General features: G+C 33.7%; 1 protein-coding gene and 2 pseudogenes across 4 annotated transcripts; 2 read left to right on the top strand and 1 right to left on the bottom strand.

The window, feature by feature from the left end:
• Window positions 1–294: 294 nt before the first annotated feature.
• On the top strand, window positions 295–3,856 carry LOC140814678 (uncharacterized; annotated as a pseudogene).
• A 2,501-nt stretch (window positions 3,857–6,357) lies between these two features.
• LOC140813450 (pentatricopeptide repeat-containing protein At1g11290, chloroplastic-like) lies at window positions 6,358–8,738 on the top strand (annotated as a pseudogene).
• Window positions 8,739–8,851: 113 nt separating this feature from the next.
• Window positions 8,852–13,842, bottom strand: LOC140813449 (uncharacterized). 4 transcript variants are annotated; one of them, XM_073171914.1, is made up of 8 exons: window positions 13,151–13,842; window positions 12,948–12,983; window positions 12,430–12,664; window positions 12,249–12,316; window positions 10,562–12,158; window positions 10,269–10,471; window positions 9,918–10,104; window positions 8,852–9,825 (listed from the first exon to the last, which is right to left on the bottom strand). In XM_073171914.1, the coding sequence occupies exons 3-8, from the start codon at window positions 12,581–12,583 to the stop codon at window positions 9,224–9,226; spliced, it is 2,811 nt and encodes a 936-aa protein (XP_073028015.1). In that variant the 5' UTR covers window positions 12,584–12,664; window positions 12,948–12,983; window positions 13,151–13,842; the 3' UTR covers window positions 8,852–9,223. The 4 variants fall into 4 exon arrangements, with proteins under 4 accessions (XP_073028015.1, XP_073028016.1, XP_073028017.1 ...); XM_073171915.1 differs by having other exon boundaries at window positions 12,252–12,316; window positions 12,948–13,842; XM_073171916.1 differs by having other exon boundaries at window positions 10,269–10,468; window positions 12,948–13,842.
• Between the last annotated feature and the right edge of the window lie 5,121 nt (window positions 13,843–18,963).

Here is an 18,963-nt window from a genome sequence, read left to right on the forward strand (position 1 = left end):
TCAATAATTTTTGAAACATTAATATATATCTATATATATATATATATATATATATATATATATTAATTTTAATCATTAATTTACATCAAATAACATTAACTGCATTACTGGGGTGAAATAATAGTAAAAAAATAAAAGAGAAGTCTCCTTCTCTCATTAATAATGGATATGATCCATTAACGAGGACAATTACTCGAGAAAAAACAAAACCAACCAATTAGATAAATACGGATCGAAGGGTTGTGTCTAAATTCGAATCTCAGTTATGAGAAAAAAAATGGGCCAGAGAACAGTGACGCACAAGGAGAATCTAGGCATACTTGGGAGTAGATTCTTCTCACGCTCTCCACAAGCCATGCCTTTATTTTTGACTATTCGTAGCTGGCGGGTGCGCTACGCGTTTCCAACGTTTCTCTTTTCGTTTTCTTCGTCTCTGTTTCTTGTTTTTTTTCCCTTTTCATCCTTCTCCTTTTAGCTCCGTTCCCAATTCTCGCTCACTTCACACGACGCCTTATTTTTGTTTTTTTTTCTCGACTTCATGATTGCGATATTGACCACGTCCAGTTTACATTGAGAAACTTCGATTCCCTGTGCTTTTTCCACAACATAATTTTTTCCTTGCTTATTTGATAAGTTCTTTATAAACTATTTTATATTGTTTAATCTTGAAGTTCTTGAGCTATTTCGAAGTGGGGTGGTTGATAGATGGCTACCTCATCAAGGCTTCTGGGAAAATTCCTGGTCCAAATCCCTGGGTTCTTCTGGTTCAGTGCTTGGTTGGCGACTTTGTATTTTTATCATTTCATGCTTTTGACGCATTCCGTTCTTCTAGATTGTGTTACCATGGTTTAACTACCCCTTGTCCGCCTCTAATCCCATATTTACAGAAATTCAAAAAATTGAATGATAAATCACTGCCCTTTTGAATTTCACCAAGATTGTTGAAACACGTTGGCTTCATCAGGACATCTCATACTTTTGATGTAAAAAGTGTCTTTGCCTCTGTGTATGATTTAGCGTTTAGAAATCAATGTCTGTTGCCTGCTGTCTCCCACTTGTTGAATGTGTATCATGTTTAGCTTGCCTTCGTTGGGTGTGGAAGAAATTCCTATACACCGCAGGCCGTGAAAGCCAAAATTGGGGCCTTGCAACCGCCACTGAATTTGAGCCTGTCCCTCGACTCTGTCGATATATCCTATCCATCTATGAAGATGATATTAGAAACCCCCTTTGGGCTCCTCCCGAAGGGTATGGAGTCAATCCAGATTGGATTGTATCAAGAAAAGATTATGAGGATACGCATGGGAAAGTTTCACCATACATGATCTATCTTGATCACAAGAATTTAGATATAGTTGTAGCGATTAGAGGGCTTAATTTGGCTAAAGAAAGTGATTTTCTGCTCTTACTTGATAACAAATTGGGACAGACAACATTTGATGGCGGTTATGTTCATAACGGGCTTTTGAAGGCAGCTCAATACGTTCTTGAAGAAGAGTGTGATATTTTAAGAAATCTTGTTGAGGAGAATCCAGATTATACTTTGACATTTGCTGGACATTCGCTCGGTGCTGGAGTTGTAACATTGCTAACTATGTTGGTAGTGAAGAAGAGAGAAAAATTGGGGTACATTGAGAGGAAAAGAATTAGGTGCTTTGCAATTGCTCCTGCTCGGTGTATATCTTTGAACTTGGCTGTGAGATATGCTGACGTAATTAATTCGGTTGTGCTTCAGGTAATATTTTTGTGTTTATCGATCGGCTCTATGTATTGTTTTGTCCCCAGTTACATAAGATTCTGGTGCAACGTATTTTGGTTACTGACTTTCTTCCAAGTTCAACTCGTGTTCTGGCAGGCTAGACATATTTATTTATTGCTTTATCTTTGTTTACCAGGATGATTTCTTACCCCGTACCACAGTTGCGCTGGAAAATCTCTTCAAATCCCTTTTCTGGTAAAAGATTGCAGGTTTTGCTGCCTTTCTGTTTTACTTTATCATGAAATAACCACTGTAAAAAATAAAAGAATGTTGCACTAATACGGATTGCTTTTGATAGTTTCCCTTGTTTGCTGTGCGTAATGTGCATTGAAAGATACTTGCACACTAGAAGAAAAGATGCTCAAGGATCCAAGACGCCTGTATGCACCTGGTCGCCTCTATCACATAATCGTGCGGAAGCCCTTCAGGTATGCATTTTAAGTCTTATAACATGATGTACTACTTTGATGAAGTCTCCGGGTTTGGGATTTTGGAATAGGATTAGACAAGGAACAGATAGAGGGTCCTAAAAATCATAATTGTCGGATCTGCTCTATATGGTATTTGGGGAGTGGAAATTCCTTGTCTTGTCTTTTAAGGTATGAAGATGGAATGATGTTGAGTACTCATCAAGGCATGCATAGCAACAGAACATGAAGACAGGGTTCCTCTGAAATGAAGCAAATTTGGTCATATCCTAGAGAACTTATTATATGATCGGACATACAGCTTTATATACATCATTAATTCAATTTATTTGAGTCAATCTGCATAATTCTGAGCTTAGATCGTATTTTAATTTCTTTGTTTTATGTGCAGTTGTGATGAAATTTCACCTCATGTAAGGACCGCAGGTACCTGTGGATGGTAGATTTGAGCACATGGTCCTCTCATGCAACTTAACCTCTGATCACGCCATTATTTGGATACTCCTAGAATCTCAAAGAACGCTTGATGTGAGTTCTCAATTTTTAGTTCCTGCACTCGTATTAAGTGTAGTTCACCATAGTCATGATAATGTTCTTCAAATTATTACCACAAATTTTGAGAATTTCATTCGGTATCATTATCTCATTGTTGTAATAAGATCCTGTTCGGCTGTTCCATATCAGACAGTGAAAGAGCTAAGAATGACTTTGCAAGACCATGCAGTGGCCTCTTATGCATAGTTATTCAAGGCGCAAAGGGCTCTTGGAGCCTGAGGCGCAAGGCGAGGAGCGCGCCTTATTGAAGCAAGTGCACTATTAATTTTTTTGAAAAAAACATATTTTTATATTATATCATTATATGTCAAAAATGTCATTGTTAAAATTATTGAGCTTTTCAGAAGTGTAATTTATCAATGAAAATGATTCTTTGTTTGTTTGATGATTTGGAGACCCTTCGTTGTCGTCGTTGCATTCTTCTTCTTCAGGATGCTCGCTTGGATAGAATATCACTCGTACAGAACCTTGAGCCTAGAAGGTGACACTTGTGATTGTTCAAACCACCTGAGATGGTTTCACTCCTCAGGCATAACGATGTTTTCTCTTGCTTTCAAAAATGATCCGTCCTAGCACGAGAAAAACGACATGAAAGAAATTCTTTCATCTTGAAATCAATCGTGGGTTCTCATTTTTCACAACAACACTAAAATATTCTCTTTTCTTAGTACAGTGTATGCGAGAAGACGAGCCAATAATGGGTATTCCTGCAGCTCAGAAGATGGAACGGCAGGTATCTCTCGTAAAAGAACACCAGGAGGAGCACCGAGCAGCAATAGAGAGGGCAGTTGCACTGGAAGTTCCTCAAGCCTACTCATCGTCTTATGGAACATTTCAAGAACCCAACCTAGGTGAAAACTCGAGCAGCAGTACCGATTTTTCTTTTTCATCTTTATAAAGGCGAGACTAGATAAATGGAATGGCACCTGTTCTGGATGCAGATAATTTGTAGAAAATATATGGTTCTGCATGAATTAGAATCATGGTGTGTGTTATCATTAGTTGTTTAGGTTTTGATATTCATTCTTTTATTGTAAACCCTCTCCACAAATCTTGAATCTTTGTTGTACTCAAGAATAAAATGGAGCTATATATGCTTTGGTGAAGTAGCTGGATGGAATAATGTTGATGGACTTTAGCTCAACATAGTTTGAGATTTATTGAGATTTTTTTGAGCCCAAATTTAATTGTTTATGAGCTTATGAATAGTCCATAGATTGGTTAGTGTTAGATTAAATTTTATGTTCTTATTATTTAATAAAATAATTTTTATTATTTAATAAAATAATATGAAAATTAATATATTTTGAAATATACATGTATAAATAAATGTATTTAATATTCTGTCTCTTTTATGATCTCAATCTCGTGAAATTACTCAAATTTAAATGTTATTCAAATATAATGTTTGAGTCGTGGAATTAGATTATAGATAGAAAAATAGTAATAACATATAATTATTTAAATTCTGAACTTTATTAAAAATATTATTTTAGTAATATTAAACATTATTTTGATTTGTTTATTTTTTGAAAATATAAATAATCATATTTTATTATACTTATGTTGTTTAGATTTAAACTTGGATAATTTCTTATTTATTTATATACACATATAAGATCTTTATAATTTAAAATATATTATATTATTATTTTGTATAATCATTAGCACAAAAAATTGCGGACGTGTAAGGCACGTGATCGTGCCAAATATAAAATGATGTGACTTCTATAATTAAACGTTGTGAATCTTTATTTGATCATTGGTTCAAACTCTCTTGGTAAAGCAACAAAGCTAAATTATATAGTAAGGAATATGATGAAAATTACATGAGGAAACCATGAACAACATCAAATTTAATTATGTTGTTATGAACTTGAGCGATATTTTTACAAGAAAGCTCAAGGAATAATTCGAAAATTAAAGACATTAGACTTGCAAAATTGAAAGAGTGAGTCTCATGTGAGATCGTCTCACGGATCTTAATCTATGAGACGGGTCAATCCTACCTATATTCACAATAAAAAGTAATAATCTTAGCATAAAAAGTAATACTTTTCATAGATGACCCAAATAAGATATCCGTCTCACAAATACGACCCGTGAGACCGTCTCACACAAGTTTTTACCAAATTGAAATTAAGCCAATAAATAACTCTTATCTCATCACAATTTGCTTTCAAACATTTCAAACACCAAGCTTCTTCTTCACGCCCAAAGTTGTATTCTTCTTCCCCCACTCTTGTCTTTCATTCAATTTATTGTTTTATTCTTCCGTCTACTAGCAAGCCGTCGCGCTACCAACTCTCTTTTGATAGCCTACGAGATTACCACCACAGAGTCTACCTCTCCCATGTCCAAGCGCATAACTCTAGAGAACAAGTAAACTCATTGTCCTTCGCATTTTTGCATGGAATATATGAAACTTAAATTTTCAACATGTTTTCATCTACTTGCTTGAAAGGTATTTGACACATTGTCTAAGATATATATAAAATGTGCTTGAATATTCTATATTTGATGATTCAAATTTTTGACAAATATATTTGGTTAATTCTTTGGCTTCTTGTTTGATCACCTTTTGCTTTTGTGTGTCTGTATATGTACACAAAAGTTTCAAATTTTCAGGATAAGCTTCATACCTAAGATTTTGATGCCCGTCTCCAAATTTTCTTTAGCAAGCGATCAAAAAGTTCTAAATTTTTCCTTCACCAAGTGATCAAAATTTTATTTTGTCTTACACGCATCAAAGGATAGGGCGTTTGAATTGAAAGATCGTTTTTCCTAGAAAATTCTTCATTTTTATGCTTCTATAACAGGACTGTGCATGATCCAGAACCAGAATTTGTCACTTCTGTCAAGGAGATTTCCTCAACTCCTTCTTCAAACTCATGCACAAGTTGTTCGATTGATCTTTCGTCACCATCAGTATATTCTACATGTGAACGATGGTCTTTCCCTCGAGACTGGGGAATTCATTCATACTTCTCAGTACGCTTGGAGGCATTGGTCCCACTGGCGCGTGCCAAAAAATTTTGCACAGAAAATTACAAGCGTGTCAGGTACATGATCATGTCAAATGTGAAATGATCTGACTTCTACAATCAAACGTTGTAAATCCTAATTTGGTTGTTGATTCTAACTCCATCTATAAAGCCACAAAGCTAAAATATAAAGTAAAGAATATGATGAAATACATAAGGAATTCATGAATAATATCAAATTTAATTACGATGTTATGAATATTGTTCAGAGAGGCTTATTCTCATCCTTGCTGCTGGTTTTATTCCACTTCTCCGAGCCGTTCCTGCCACCTTCCACGGTCATCGACCATGGGTTGTGGACCAACTTCTCCAATCGAACATATCAACTGATTTTTTTTATGGGCTTTACAACTTGACTTTCACATTATATGGACCTCTAAGTGGTCTTTGTAGAATTTGGAATTTCGCAAATTCGGGCTCAATAATAATAATAATAATAATAATAATAATATAGCAGTTTTTCAATCAGGATAAAACAATTTTTTAATATTAACCGATTAGAAAATTGATTCGATCACGGGTTCGATTATGAAAACACGGTTCAAACTTTAAACCGCTCACGACTCACCCGCCATATTATATCCAAACGGGCGCAACGATTCTCATTCCATTTACATAGGCAATTGATGGCGCCTCCGCAGCTTATAGAAAGAAGTTGAATCGGTGTAAGAAGATTAATCTCGTGATATTTCTTTATTTCTACGTTCACATGTCCCATGGGAGTTTGGTTAGGGAAAACCAGGCCTGAGAGGTACACATCTTCAAGTCAATTCTCGTAAACATACAAAGCTCGAATTTTGTGACGGTTTTGAGCATGATCAAGGCTGTTGGTTTGATTGGATCAAAAAATATGGTGTTTGGGATTCATGGGTATGCAATAAAAGTGGGCTGTATTGAGTCAGAAGTATCGGTTGTAACCGTGCTTGTTGGTGTCTACTCTTCTTTTGATATGAGAAATGCCTGGAAATTATTTTGTCAGATAGCTGATAGGGACGTAGTGTTGTGGAGTGCTATGTTTTCGGCATGTGTGAGCAGTGATGAGTATCTTGAGGCCTTTAAGTTATCAAAGGAAACGGTATTTTTAGGCGTGCAGCCAAATCATGTGACAGTTGCAAATATATTGCCTGCTTGTGCTGATCTTGGTACATTTAATATCGGGAAAGAAATTCACGATTATTGAAGACAGCACTTCGTGTTTTCAATGATATGCAGAATAAGGATATTGTTTCTTGGAGGATTGTGATACAAAGTTGTGTTGAAAATGAATCTCCGCGGAAGGCATTAGAGCTCTTTTTTAAACTCCGATGTTTTAGTTTTGAGAAAGTAGATGAATTTTTTATCATCCTAGAAGTAATTGGAGCTTATCCTGAACTGGATGAGAATTTTATCAGGAATGGATTTCATAGTCTTGTTCTGAAAACAGGATTTACTACATTTGTTTTTTTAGTTACCGAGGAGCTTTTAGTGTATGCAAAATTTGGCAATATTGAGTCTGCTAGAAGTTTATTCGACCAGCTTGATAGGAAAGATCTCATTACCTGGAGTGCGATTATCTCAATTTACGCTCAAAGGAGTCGACCTGATAATGCTTTTGATCTTTTAAGACAGATGCAACTAGCAAACCAGAAACCAAAGGAGTTCTCTTATGTTAGTTTGTTACAAAGCTTGCACTTCAATTAATGCTATAGAGATTGGAGAAAGCATACAAGCGCATATCGTAAAAGACGGATATTCAACCAACGCATTTCTAATGTCAGCTTTAATTGACATGTACTGCAGATGTGGAAAAGTTAGGCAAGGTGATTCCGTTGTTATGAAAATCTCACCAATGATTTCATATGCTGGAGTTCAATGAATAATGGTTATGCGATCAATGGCTGTGGAGAGGAAGTTCTCGAGTGTTTCTCGGACATGTTGTCTTTAGGTATAGAATCTAATGATGTAATTTTTATATCGGTTCTCTCTTCTTGTTGCCACAGTGGGCTTTAATATGAGGGTTGGAACTGGTTTTATGCCATGGAAGAGACATTTGGTATTAGGCCAAACCTTGCTCACCATGCTTGCATGGTGGACATGCTCAGCCGGCAAGGAAACATTGAAGAGGCTCTTGAATTTGTGTATAAAATGCCCATTGAACCGGATAAGCGGATATGGGGAGCTCTTCTTGCTGGGGTTCAAAACACTCGTGTAAAGCTTCATTGTCCATGGTGTCTGATTTAAGGAGATACATAATCGACTGTCTTGTTCTTGTCACAGTGAAGGAAAAGTTCCTAACATAAAGTACATCCAATCTTGAAATCATTACCTTCGTGGAAGTCTTAAGCTATCTTATCTGGGTTTGTCTCGAGTACATAAAGCATGGTTTGTCGATGACGTGATTCCATTAGGTGGGAAAAAAATTTATTTTGTGGCTAGAGTGTCATTTGAGTGAACCAATTTCAATCAGGCAGTATGCAGATTGGAACAGAAAACCCATCCTTTTTAGTCAATAAAAGTGGTAAAAATTGAGCCAAGGATCAAAACAATAAACACAAAAGGGAAGCACTCGAAACAATCCATCACGGGCAACGGACCCCGAGGATGTTTTGTCAAGAAGGGGACAGTCCCAGATAGTACTTGAGAAGCTCTTTGGGAAACTGCTCCATTGACTAGCCAGACTGCACCCATCTGCCCTGTCTATAAGTCTGATATAGAAACAACCTGCTAATGTTGGAGCCACCCTTTATGAAACTTCATTGTGCACGCGATATTGCCGTTGCTATGGTGCAGTGAAGCTGAAAGATACAGAAGGCAGACAAGAAAATACCATGGCCCAAACCAGGGTTTTGAGGATAGGGACGAGATGCGAAGAGAGGAAGCAAGATGGGAATTTACAGAAAAAATTATATGATCGTTTTATAATTCAGTAGCATATCCAATAATTCTATCATAAACATAATTACAATGTATCTATGGAACATTTTGATTAGTTGGTTAATTTTTACAGAATACTGATGGTAGAACTAATCATTTACAAGGACACTGCAACCACAAACCAAACCAACAAAAAAAATTAGGACGAGATAAAACCTCAAAACATACTTTATACAAATATACAGCAAACACGACCAAAGCTTGAAAATAATAGCACAACATAGTAACAAATTCGTTAACTTTCACCGCATTAAATTCACAAACGCAAATTTCAAACTAAACACATTAGAGAGGAGATTCATATAGCCGAGCTCAACCGGTCGTGCTTAAGCCTTTGGTTTAAACTACTGTAAGGTAATAGTATTATCTTGCAGGTGCCTGTGTCTTAAGCAATGGACTTGATCAAACTTAACATGACAAACACCCGCACAAGAGTCAAATGTACTGAAAAATCCTATGTCCACTGATAAGTTATGTTTCAGTAGATGGAAAAGGTGACTCGCAATTAGAAAGAGATAAGTTGGTTACACTTCACAAGGCTGTTCTGAGGCATCGTTTACGCAACTCAGAACGATGTCCTCCACCAAATCCTCAAAAACAGTTTCCCACATTTCGAAACAGATAACCTCCAGATCAGATTGGAGATTCATCCATTTTCCAGATCTTGCCATATCTATTTCGATAAGCTGTTCAAGACAACGGGGGGATTGATGCTCAAAGATGTGCCACTCCACTTCTCTCCATACCTCGTGAATAAGATCCATCCCTTTTGCTACTGGTCGGATATTTTGTTTGTGGTTTGATAATCCAGAGAAGCATCCGAAATAACGATCACATACCTCCTTTAAAGCTTCATTAGCACAATCAAATAGTAGTTTCTGGTCGTGATGGGGTCGACTAGAAAATAACTCGACTTCATTAAACAATGATGATTCAAGAATTTCGTACGAAGAAAGCCATCTTGATAGAAATTCATCCCAGTTTAAACCTGATCCCAGTAACACTGCTTCCACGTATTCAAATGCAGATTCCTCATCCTCGAGAGAGATTCTAACACAAATTCCTTGGTCGGAAACAGAAGATTGCTCCTCAAAATGGATATGTAGCAGTGGGATGTCATTTTCAACTGAATTTCACAAACCTTTCAATTCGAGCTCGAAAAATAGCATGCAAAAAATTCTAAAAGAAGATAATATACTTTATTATCCATGAACTTACCTAGATGTGATTTGGTACTTGCAGGACTGATATCATTATCTGGAAACAGTGGTTCAAGAACAGATATAGGACTAGGACGCTCCATTTTTTCATGGACACAATCTGAAATTTCGACTTCCCGGCTTACAGGAGATTGCATGGGAGATACAGCTGGAGAAGACAATATTTGATCCTCTACAACAAAATCCTGGAAAACAAAAGCAAAATAGAGAACCAAGAAAATCTTAAAAAAGAAACACTAATCAAACCGTTGAAAATACAAGTCCATGTCCACGTACAGCTTTGTACACAAACAGAAATCTGTCTTAATAATCACTTCAATTATAAAATAACCAACAAACAGGAATATACCGATTTGAATCCGCAAGAAGAATCTTCCAAGTTTTTGGTAGCGTTTTCTCGATTTTCTCCCTCTTTAAAATCAACATTCTGGATATCTCCACTAATTGAGTTACTGATTGATTCAGAAGAAACAGTACAAACATTGTCCTCATAAAGCATTGATTCAGCCATTTCTTCAATCTCCACAACTCTCGAAGATGCATTTGAAACTGCTGCATTGGAAAAATACATTATTTTACATTCTAATAAATATAATAAGATCATTATAACTTTCAATTTTTTCGAGCAAGGTCGTGATTTACCATCATCAATAGCAGTCCCTCCAATATCGGATTTATTTTCCAAACCTTCTTGGTCATCACTAACTCCAACATCAACACTCATACCAAGAGACTCTGCTTTGTCATCGGAAGTGCTAACAGAGATGCAGTGTTGACTATCCAAATTTGGCATACTTGAACCCGGACAATCGTTATTGTTTTCTCGCAATTGCCCATTCGTAACCATACCACGTGGAGATAATCTCATGTGAGCAGTTATCAAGATGTCATCTCCATGTTTCCTAGGGCTGCAGCAAGGGGAACTATTATAATCAGGAAAAGAAAGAATCCTACCCAGCGATTTGTGCAACTGCTCAGTCATTGACTCAGCATTTTCATCATCATTGTTCAGTATCTCAGATAGATGTTTTTTAGCCTCAATGTAAATATTGGATACTCCTAGTTTCTGATATCGACGTGTTTCATCCACCATTGCTGAACCTTTAGCTTTCAACTTTCCAGCTTGTTCGCCCTTCTGGAAGCTAGTGGACGATTTAGTGAATTTTTCAGTGTAGAAATGGTTCCTATTAGGAGAACTCCAAGCAAAATTTTCGCCGGAGACACCTTTCTCTCCACTATTCCCATTTCGGTGCTTAGAAGAAAGTTTAACTATGAGCCCATCTAGGGAGATCCCCTGTTTTTCTTTTCCCATTGCATGCCTTAACTTTCTTTTAATTTCATGAAACGAGAATTGGGATGAATTTCTCACATTATTCCCCTTATTATCCAGGTAATTTGACTGAAATGAAGCCCCTCTAACATCAATACCCCTTTCAGGACTCCTTACAACTTCTGGTCCAGGCTTAAGGATGACAATTTTACTGGAAGATTGACCACTTTTGTCCCTTCCACTCAGATCACTCTCCAGGGGCGTGCTCTTTCTACGGAAAAAGTTGTAGTGTTTACGGCTAATAAATTCATCAGATTTCAGATTTATTGGCTTTTCCTCGTCTATCCGAGCATTGTCCAAATTTTGGATACACTTAACCAGCACAGAGTTCGGATCCTTCAGTAATTTCAAAAATACGCGCTTATTTTTACTTAGTGTTTGCAGAGCATCTGTGAACTCTTTGGAGCAACATGATTTCCCCTCCTCCCCTAAATGCTTGTCATTACTACTTACCCTCCGTCCTATTAACAGCTTTATCGCCGATACTATTTCTTCTTCAACAACTGTGACAGCTTGATCACGCGGCACTTCGAGATCACTATTAAAATTAGGCTTCTCGTAGTTTGTGTTTCTTTGATTAATCTTGGCCAACTCTTCCACTATCATTTCCAGATCAAGACTATTCGCTGTTTTTCTTTCAGGAATTTCTTCAAAATTTCCAGGCACCAAGTATTTTTTGATACCCGACTCGGAGATATCCATATCACTGGAGTTGTTGCAAATTCTGTTCTTTCTTTTAGGATTCTTTTTCTCATGCTGTCCATATTTAAAGTCAACTTGGTCCAAACACATTTCGGAATTATTTAGCCGGTTCTTTAAACCTTGCTCATTGATCATCTCTTCCTCCATGAGCTCCTTCACGCTTGGTTTGACAACATCAACCATAGGCATCGTGTTTTCTTCAGCTTCCTGAATATCCATCCACAAGGATTAAAAAAAAGATTGAATAGAGCAGCCAAATCACAAGTCAACAAGAAAATAATATACGCCTAAACTCACCACCACCGTATCTTCACATTTTTCAGTTGAACCCTGTAAAGTTGTCTTAGTCCTCGAGTGTTCAGCACCTACAGACAATAAAAATACCAAACATTTAATCCATAGACCGGATTTGGAACATTACAGGAATTGTGCAACACGATAATGCGATGCAGCAACAACTTCTACACAGAACACATACCCACAGACAGCTCATACTCTCGAATTCTATCTGAAAGCAGTCTTCTAGTGGATCGACCCTGTCGAAAGTCGAACAAACTAATCAGACCCCAAATACAACCCATTTGAACATCCCTTTTGTGTTGTGTAGAACGCCTTTTTGATCTCTTCGCCATGTAAAGTTTTCTCTTCGATTCAATGCTTTACATGCATTTAATTATCCTCCTCAAGCTATGTTCGGTGAACATAAATAAAAACTGCAAATTATATGAAAGATATATTGTCAAAGTTAACAATTTGCTGTAAATCAAAGGGATGTTTCAAATACTATTCTTAGAACAAATATTGTCAAAACTAAAATAGTTATCAACAAATCAATTTCCCAAAGTGTGCTCATCATTGTATATTTTACTTGGACTGCTAGCTCAGGGAAGACATATGTACAAGAGAAACAAAGGCATCAAATTCAAGTTGCCAAAAAACCAAACCGACAAAAATAATCATAAACTTACAGAAATCACACAGTATGAGGATTATTACCTGAAACTTGATCCAACGTGCAGCCACATTAAGTTTCTGAAGAAATCAAGAAAAAGAAGTATTATTCAAAGAGTAAAGGCTAAAGATGTAGCCTTCTTTATCTGGCAAGGAATCACGACCTTTTGCCTTTATTTTCTCTCGCCAGACACGCTTGGAAATTGGCAATGGATCAACAAAAAATTTAATCTCAAAAATTAACTTACTAAAAGCTTTTATGCCCTCAAAATATATGATCAAAATGTCGGTTTCATCGAATTTTGCGTTCAAGAATATGCTAAAATTTAACAACACAACTTCGCACACATCCAATCAATCCGAGATTCTGCTCTCTTTTTTTCCAGATAAGAAGTAAAAACACTCCATCTCCAATGCGCTATGATTGCTCCTCAACTTGCCTTGCTTTGACTAGATATAATCAAAGTATAAAATTAAAGACCATTTCAGGAAAACATGTACGAATCATCTTCCAACACCTGTGAAAGCCAAATCAGAATGGGAAATTTCCGATCAAGATTGAAGCTTTCTCTATCAAGATTGAACTTTTTATCTGGAAATAAGCATATCAAACAAAACAGGAGCTGGGAAACAGAAGAAACTCAATCTTGACGGTAATTTCAAGCATTCCAACACACACAAAGCAAGAAAGAAGGAAAAAAACTGAAAAAATACAAGATTAAAACTGAAGCTTTATTACTTGGGTGGAGATTATCTAAATCTAAACCGACATAAAAGACAGCGACCGTAGATGAAGAAGATCACCAACCCATTAAATTAAATGAAGAAAACGACAGCCGTTAAAGTCCGAAACTCAGAAATACAGAAAATGAAAGAGAAACAATAAAACATGGTTGGAAGTGGAAGTAACAGTGTGGGTCGGCGTGAAAGCATTTGAACAGAGGAGAAAATACATACATATTAGATATCTTTACTTATTTCGGCGTCTTCATTCTAAATTTTCAAAAAAAATTATGGATTTTAAAAATCTAAAAATTTGTATTTTTTTAAAAAAATTGTTACTTCAAAACTCTTTTCGTTATGATTTTTCTTCCTTAGTTTAATTTCAATCACAAAAGATCAAATATCATACAGTTTTTTTGTATCACTATTATCTATATCATTAAACGTAAAGATTATTATATATTATATTCCTATATAAAATATCCTTATAGAAATTATTTCCTACTCTCAAGTCTCAATGACTTTTAGTTAATATGACTGGCAAATCTCAAATTTAGAACGAGTTCTTGAGTTCAAGACAATTTAAGATCTCTTCCCTGTATGTATGTATTTGACCTCGTAAATAATGAGAAGAAGAAAGACAGCTACATATTATGTATACACATGTACTTGTGGGGGGATATCACAAGGCACCTGTCAGCTTCCATGTCTGAGCAAAGATGTGAAGAATGGGACCGAGAAGAACAAGCCTCTACAGAAATATTTGTTTGCAGTTGTTCCGAGAGTCCCAACACTGCAACTAAAATCATCATTCCAAAAAAAAATTATTATAAATTCATAAAAAATATATTATAAAATTGATTTTTTTAATAAAAAAAAACTCATTAAAAAAATCCCACCTTTTTTAAGCTCTTTCTATCCCTCACACACGAGACATGAGCAGTTTCAGTGCTTTCTTGTCTTCTTTGTTGCTAAAGAGCAACTTTGGAAGTTATGTTGACATTAAAATGCATCCATATTGGATGCATACACCATTAAAATAATTTTTACTTACCCAAAAATGACACATTTTGGTCATTTTTCTTTCCTTATTCATATAATCTTGAGTATGGTATGTTTAAAAAATTATAGATTCTAAACAAAAACACCTTAATCAGAATGAAAATTTATTTTAAATTATTTTTTATAAAAAGATTGTGGAATTATTTAATTTTTTTTAATAAGGAGGCATGGATTTAATATTGATTAATTGATTGATACAGAATTGATAAATGCATGGCGACTGAGAGCAAACGAAAAGGACATTTAGTTTGAGATATTATAAATGGAGGAGTACAAAATTTACTTTATAATAATTTCATGAACTAATTAATTAGTGGACAAAATTCAATGATTCATTTACTTGAGGATTGGATTTGAATTCAATTTGCTTTGCCTCCATGAAAATTAAAAAAAAAAAAACAAGGTTGTTACTCTTAATTATCATCATTAAGGAATTGGTGTTCCTTAACCATTTTTTTTCCTATTTGTTGTAATTTTACATTCAATATTTCGATTTGTGAGAAATTCTGCTTCTTTCCGATGTATATTGGATAAACCTTCGGATTGTATAATTGTCTCCAATAAATAATGATAATCATGTAAAATGTATTAAGCGATACCATGTCAAAAAATGTATATAAATATGTTGCAAGAACTTGTGAAAATTCAGTTAAGTCGAGCAAATCGAATTCTACAGTTGATACCTTTTCAAAAAAATTAGCTACATCGGTTAGTTAGTTCAATTTTAATTTTTTTCCCTTGTTTATCTAATTTGAGGAAGTAAGACATTTTAACGTGTATTTTGGTTACAATATGATTAGTGCAATCACTTCAATTTAACTAGTTCAGTTCATTTACTTTGTAACGCAATAACCACGCTAATCAAGTAATTTACTGAACAAATTCGGTATGACATGCTCGTTCGAAAAAAAAATTGTAAAATTTTTTTAAAGTGCTCACTTGCTCCATAACTTTGCAAATTGCTGGCACGAAAGTTATTACTTGGTTTCACCTCGGCTTCACTGCTCTATAAAATAAGTAACAATTTTTTAAGAGCTCGTGCCATCTTGAATTGAACTTATTTTCTTAAAATATAACCACCAAATACTTAAAATAAAACCACCAAATATATATCAGCAAAAATAAAATAAAAAATTAATTGAGAATTATATAATGTTTCTTACTTCATAAAAATTATAATCATTGTTAAGATTGAAGCTAAAATTTAGAGGGGTAAATAAATTTAGTCAAAAACATTTTGTTTGAGTTAACAACACTGAAATTTGATTCTTATGAGTAGAATTTTCAGCGAGCCAATCATTTGATCTGTGTGGAAGTATGCTTACTAAAATGATTGAACAAATGACTTGGTAGAACTTAAAAGGTAAACTGAATATGAAATTATTTCTGGATGTCTGGAGATTTCATTACTTTTACGCCACTCCTTTCTAGTTGAGGGTTTGAACTAAAAGACTTTGGTAATTACAAGTAATTTAAAGTCACACACTTCAGCAGGACTTAAACATTGTTTGTCTGAAACTCTTAGTAAAAACTCTGATCTAAGAATTTTGAGAAATAAAACTTCTTAATTTCAATTACGGATAGAACTGAAAACTTCTAAGCACAGATGAGATCCTGAATTGATTTGATAATGAATTATCGGTGTGTGCATATTTTCAGTTGGGCTTTGAAGGCTTTAAAGAGAGATTATTAGTTTTATTTGTATGATCAATATTCGGAACTCTCTCTTGATTCAAGTCAACTGATATATTTATACCTTCAATTAACAACGGTAACATGTTTCAAATATATCTGTTCTTGAATGTGGATGTTTTTTTATATATGCAGAATTATGACTGCAATTCTGAACCATAATAATTGATCTGGCTGATTTATCTAGGAAGTGAAAATATTTTTCCTGAATGATAGACTTTCAGTAGATCCAAATTAGTTGATCCATAATCAATTTATCTAGCGATATCCTTCTCATTAGCCAATTAGATTTCTGAGTTCAGTTTACTTCTGGAATTCAGTTTTGTTCCAAACATCAAAACTAAAATGTTTCAACAATCATATTAGTATAACTCAAATTTTATAAATCATACAACAGTTCAAACCTAATATTTTATTTACTGGGGAAAATATAGTTTCTCAACATAAAAATTTCAGCTTACCTTTCAAATTAAGTTTCTTCAAAGGTTTTTTAGAAATTGTATATTGGGTAAATTGTAATTTTAGTGTTGTATGCCTATTTTATATTTTAATTATGTAATTTTTCAAAATTCAGCTTTCTTCCAATAATTTGGATTTATTTTTGGCTCATTTTTTTCGTCGAAAGCCATCAAACCACTCGAATATTGATTATTTGATACCGATTCTCTCTTTCGTGGATCACATAGTGTAAGTAAAGTCTATGTTACATTCATCTAAGCAAAAATAAAGATAAAATTAAACGACACCCGATATTTCAGAATGAGAATGAATAATTCTTTTTGTTTTCTTTTATTTTTTCTTAGGTGAATTTTAACATGTGTAATATAGGTTTAGTTATCATCACATGAGCCACATAAGAATGCATCAAAATCAAATAAACAATATCAGTTGAATTTAGTGATTTCATTCGAAAAAAAGACCAAAACCAAACAACAATCCAAATTAATAAATTTAAACCAAAATTTAAAAAACCACGTAACTAAAATCTAAAATATGTCAATTAAAAATATTAAAATCACGATTTTCTCCAATAGCTTTGCTAAATAAACAGTAATTAATTTTTATGCCAGAAAAATACAAGCAAAGTCGATTTTCTTATTATCATATATATTTTTTTTTTAAAAAGCCAACATCTATTCACTATTGGATCCATCTCTATCTGAAAGAGACAATTAGCTACAGAATTTAAGGTTTTGTTTGAGTAACTAAGGATAAAGCATAATACTCCATTGAAATGAGTTTGAAAATAATGCATTTTAAAAGTAATTTGAAATTGTCGTTATGTTGTAGATTGTAATTATTATTTCATTTGTCATATATATTTAAGTTTATTGTGTATTTTCAGATAAATTAAGAAAATTATGGAGAAAACGAGTTTTATCGATAAAATTCTTATTTTACTCTTATTTAATTAATTTTTTAATATGTCATAAAAACTTGTTGGAGTGATAAATGTATTTAATTAATAGGAGTATATTAGTAAATAAATATAAAAATAATACTAATGTAGAGTAGGTATCTTGTGAGACGGTCTCACGAATTTTTATCTATGAGACGAGTTAACCTTAACTATATTCACAATAAAAATAATACTATTAGCAGAAAAAATAATAATTTTTCATGGATGATCTAAATAAGATATTCGTCTCACAAAATACGACTCGTGAGACAGTCTCACACAAATTTTTGTCCTAAATATATGTATTGAATTATATATTTGAGACGAATGGAATAAAAACGTTTATAGTTGAAACAAAAATAGCATATCAAAACACACTCTTGAGAAAGATGTTAAAATATGGCCGATTGAAAGTTTACATTTTTATTTTATTTTTTTAAGAATTGAGATTTTACAGTTTAATAAAATGAAATATTAAATTATTTTATAACTTATAAGTTATAAGGCATAAAAATGTATCCAAAACCCCCTTACCAAAAAACAATTAGCTAAAAATTAAATCTTTATTCCCTAAGTTTATGTTTAAAAAAGTATAAAAAAAATTTGATTTTTTTGCTAAAAAGTTTAAATCTCATTAAAAAAATTCTTGCAAATTTATTATTGTAATAAAAATATTTAAAGTTCGAAAATATAATTAATAAGGTTAGTTCAAACATTTAAAACTATTGAAAAATGTAACATAATAGAAATTGATTCCCCATTAATACAACATTGGTGGGGAAAGTTGGGATTTGGGCAACTTAATTGATTCCCCTTTAAATATATTTAATAATTATTTATATAACACCAATAATGCGTAAGACGAATTTCTAGACCCCCACCTCCAATAACAATAATGTTATTAATTATTTATAATAAATTCTGTTGAAATAATATATTTGAATATTGAAAAAGTAATAGTTGAATATTTGAATGTTGAAAATAAGAGTTGTAAAGTTAGAAATTTGTGTGTGATGATGTAGGTAATGATGTATTTTATTTTTGGATTATGTGTAATGAAACTCTATAAATAGATCTCTCATTTGTGAAGAAAATCACAATTGAGTAGAGAGAAAAATATTATAAAGTGTGTAGTTGGGTAAATTTTGAGAGTTTGAGATTTTTACTTTTTACCATAAATTTTTA

This window comes from Primulina eburnea, chromosome 15 (assembly GCF_022965805.1).
Source record: "Primulina eburnea isolate SZY01 chromosome 15, ASM2296580v1, whole genome shotgun sequence".
NCBI classification, from domain to species: domain Eukaryota; kingdom Viridiplantae; phylum Streptophyta; class Magnoliopsida; order Lamiales; family Gesneriaceae; genus Primulina; species Primulina eburnea.

Bases quoted from the DNA above. Each gene is read 5' to 3' on its own strand.
- LOC140813449 (XM_073171914.1), bottom strand. From the start codon at position 12,583: ATGGCGAAGAGATCAAAAAGGCGTTCTACACAACACAAAAGGGATGTT. The intron at 10,105-10,268 runs GTATATTCCTGT...TTTGTTTTCCAG, and splicing joins CTTCTTGCGGATTCAAATCG to GATTTTGTTGTAGAGGATCA. The intron at 9,826-9,917 runs GTAAGTTCATGG...TGTGAAATTCAG, and splicing joins AAGTACCAAATCACATCTAG to TTGAAAATGACATCCCACTG.